We start from the raw sequence: 2,875 nt of genomic DNA, 5'->3' as shown, positions 1-2,875 counted from the left end.
CCGAGTGCCCGCCCCCAGGCCCCGGCTGCAGCTCAGAGCTGGGAGAAGGCGAGGCGAGACAAGTCAGCCGTGTGGAACTATTTCAAAGTGAACGAAGACGCGAAAACAAAGGCGGACTGCAAATTGTGCTCAGCTAAATTGTCCAGAGGAGGCTCAAAAGGTAGCGCATTTAACACAAGTAATTTAATCAAGCACCTGAAATCCTAACACGACAACGAGTACAAAGAGTTTACCCACGCTTATTTACCCACGCTTATTAGCACAGAGGAGCATAGCTGATGCTATAGCAGTTGGACGGAAAATAGTTGGGCATTTTAAACATTCCTCCTTAGCCTACTCCCGCCTCGAGGACATTCAGGGACAGCTCAACCAGCCAATAAAGAGACTGCAGCAGGACGTACAGACGCGCTGGAACAGCTCGTATTACATGCTCCAGTCCCTCATTGAGCAAAAGCGAGTGCTGGGCGTGTCCGAGCACAAACTCCCTGACTATCTCACCGCTCACCAATGGGCTCTTGTGGAGACGACTGCTGCCATCCTCGCTCCCTTTGAGGAACTAACTAAAAAAGTGAGCAGCTACGACGCACTAGCCTCTGATGTCATCCCAGCTGTGACTGTGCTAGTGAGACTTCTAAACAGAGAAACAGACGAGGACCACGGCGTCAAGACAATGAAAGCAACCTTACTGGCAGCTGTCAAGAAGCGCTTCAGTGACGTCGAGACCAACCCACTGTACTTCATCTCCACCATACTCGACCCAAGGTAAAGTCTGTGTGCTATAGGTATTCAATGATAAACTACAGTACTAAATGTAAGATTATTTTACATCTGAAATATTATATATTTGTAACTAAAATACACAAATACAAATGTATGCAATATGTATAATATGAAATACATTTCCCTTATTATTACCAGTAAGTCAAATGGCTGGCATTTGTCACAGTGGTTTAGGGGAAACATATTTTCCACATATTAATACATTTATGAATTTTGTGCAGGTATAAAGATCGCTTCTTCTCCAACAACACTGCTCCAGAGGCCAAGCTGCACCTGAAGCAGGAGCTGCAGATGATGTCCAGAGCTGAGGCAGAGGGGAGTCGGGCAGAAGCTGCAGAACCTCCTGCCACACTGTTCCTCAAGGCCCAGGCCAGCACTAGCAGCAGTCTGGACACTGTATTTGACGAAATCGCTAAGGAGCAGCCCCAGGCAGCACAGCCGCTGACAGCAGGTGCTGCCATTGAGCTCGACACATACCTCGGAGAGGCCACAAGCCCTCGTGAAGACAGTCCTCTGAAGTACTGGGGTGTCAACAAAATCAGGTTCCCCACTTTGGCTAAAATAGCCCGTAAATACCTCTCAGCCCCATGTAGCAGTGTGGAAAGTGAAAGGCTTTTCAGCTCAGTGTCACACATTATAGATGAAAACAGAAACAGTCTGACTGCTGAGAATGCAGAAAAGCTACTTTTCTTAAAAAAAACCCTGCCACTCACTTTTTCTCTCCATTAAGTGAGTCATCTTAGACTTGATGTTAATACCTACCTCAGTTGCACTGACTGCCACAGTTCTATGTCGGTGGATGTTGTTAGTTTATTCAAATATTGTGCACTAAATGGCAAAGATGTTTATTAATGCCCCTTGTGTTGTCCAAAGCGGCAGAGTTTACAATAAACTGAAAAAAATACTTGAGTTGTACTGTCACTGTTTAAATTTTTTTTTTTCATAATTATTTATTCTGTAATATGTTGCATACAACATGCTTTTCATTTTAAATAAATGTTCTTAATTCCAAACCAGTCCCTTGTTTTGTTTTTTGTTAAATTATAGGACTAACGCTGTTACCTGTAAATTTAAATCATGTTTTTATTAAGTACTCGGTATCGGTATTGGCGAGTACTGAAATGCAAGTACTCGTACTCGTTTCCAAAAAAGTGGTATCGGTGCATCCCTAGTTTGAACATATAAGAAAGGCCTTTCTTCACCTCATTTCGAGTGGTAAATCAGCTCATCAGTGTCTTTCCCAGGTACTTGTTTTTGTTTCCATGTTCCCAGCGACTCCATTCTGAGTTAAATGATTGATCACTCACCCCAGCCACTCACCTCCTTCCAGGATTGAGTCACTCATGTTTGGAAAGCGTCCTACGATCATCCTATGGATCACTCTGCAGACCACAGCTTAGACTGTTAAAACCACTTAAGTGAACAAACCCTGCCAACTCTCCGCTTTGAGTTAAATAAAGACTATAAAACTGCTATTGTTGTCCTCAGTTCTGCTTTGGTGGTCACAGCACTGGGTCTATTATTTTTGCATTATTTGCTCAACTGAAATGTTGATCTACTTGATGGTGTTTTTGATTGTATTCATGCAGAGCTATGCAAATTTCCAAACATCGTAATACACCATGGTGCGCCACATATTCCCTTAAATATGTAAGATGTCTTTATGTGCTGTGGTTTATGCATATGCATGTCAATCTGGGCCTTTATCGACAATGTTTACCAGCAGGACCAAATGTACTGTAACACTCAAGCAATTAGACAATGTTGTCAACTGACAGACATTTTTGATGTAATTACCATATTTGTACATTAAGCTGCTGCGAGTGCTGATTGGAAATAAAAGTGATGAAGATGGTAATGAGCGACACTTGTGTAATAATGATGATGACGGGGAGGCTAACAGCACGTCCGACATTGATGATAATGAGGGGGAAGCGGATGAAAAATCGATGAAACAATCCGGGTAACCGCTGCAGGTGATATCTTGAGTTTTCAGCTCGCGGTGGCACTTCCATCTCTCTCTTGCTTAACATCGCCACTCTCATCTCCCAATCTGCAGACGAGGGGGAATTGTCCCATCACTTCTGCTGAGTGG

The 2,875-nt window shown here is 43.5% G+C and overlaps 1 protein-coding gene across 1 annotated transcript; it reads left to right on the top strand.

Annotated features, from left to right (window-relative positions):
• The first annotated feature begins 427 nt into the window (after window positions 1-427).
• LOC148096810 (zinc finger BED domain-containing protein 4-like) lies at window positions 428-1,597 on the top strand. The gene is made up of 2 exons (XM_087835378.1): window positions 428-762; window positions 1,002-1,597. Exons 1-2 carry the CDS (start codon window positions 428-430, stop codon window positions 1,507-1,509), a joined length of 843 nt encoding a protein of 280 aa, XP_087691504.1. The 3' UTR covers window positions 1,510-1,597.
• The last annotated feature ends 1,278 nt before the right edge of the window (window positions 1,598-2,875 follow it).

The sequence above is a fragment of the Neolamprologus brichardi genome, chromosome 22, assembly GCF_056152115.1.
Source record: "Neolamprologus brichardi isolate AB-2024 chromosome 22, ASM5615211v1, whole genome shotgun sequence".
NCBI classification, from domain to species: domain Eukaryota; kingdom Metazoa; phylum Chordata; class Actinopteri; order Cichliformes; family Cichlidae; genus Neolamprologus; species Neolamprologus brichardi.
This window is presented reverse-complemented; position numbering and strand designations above follow the sequence as displayed.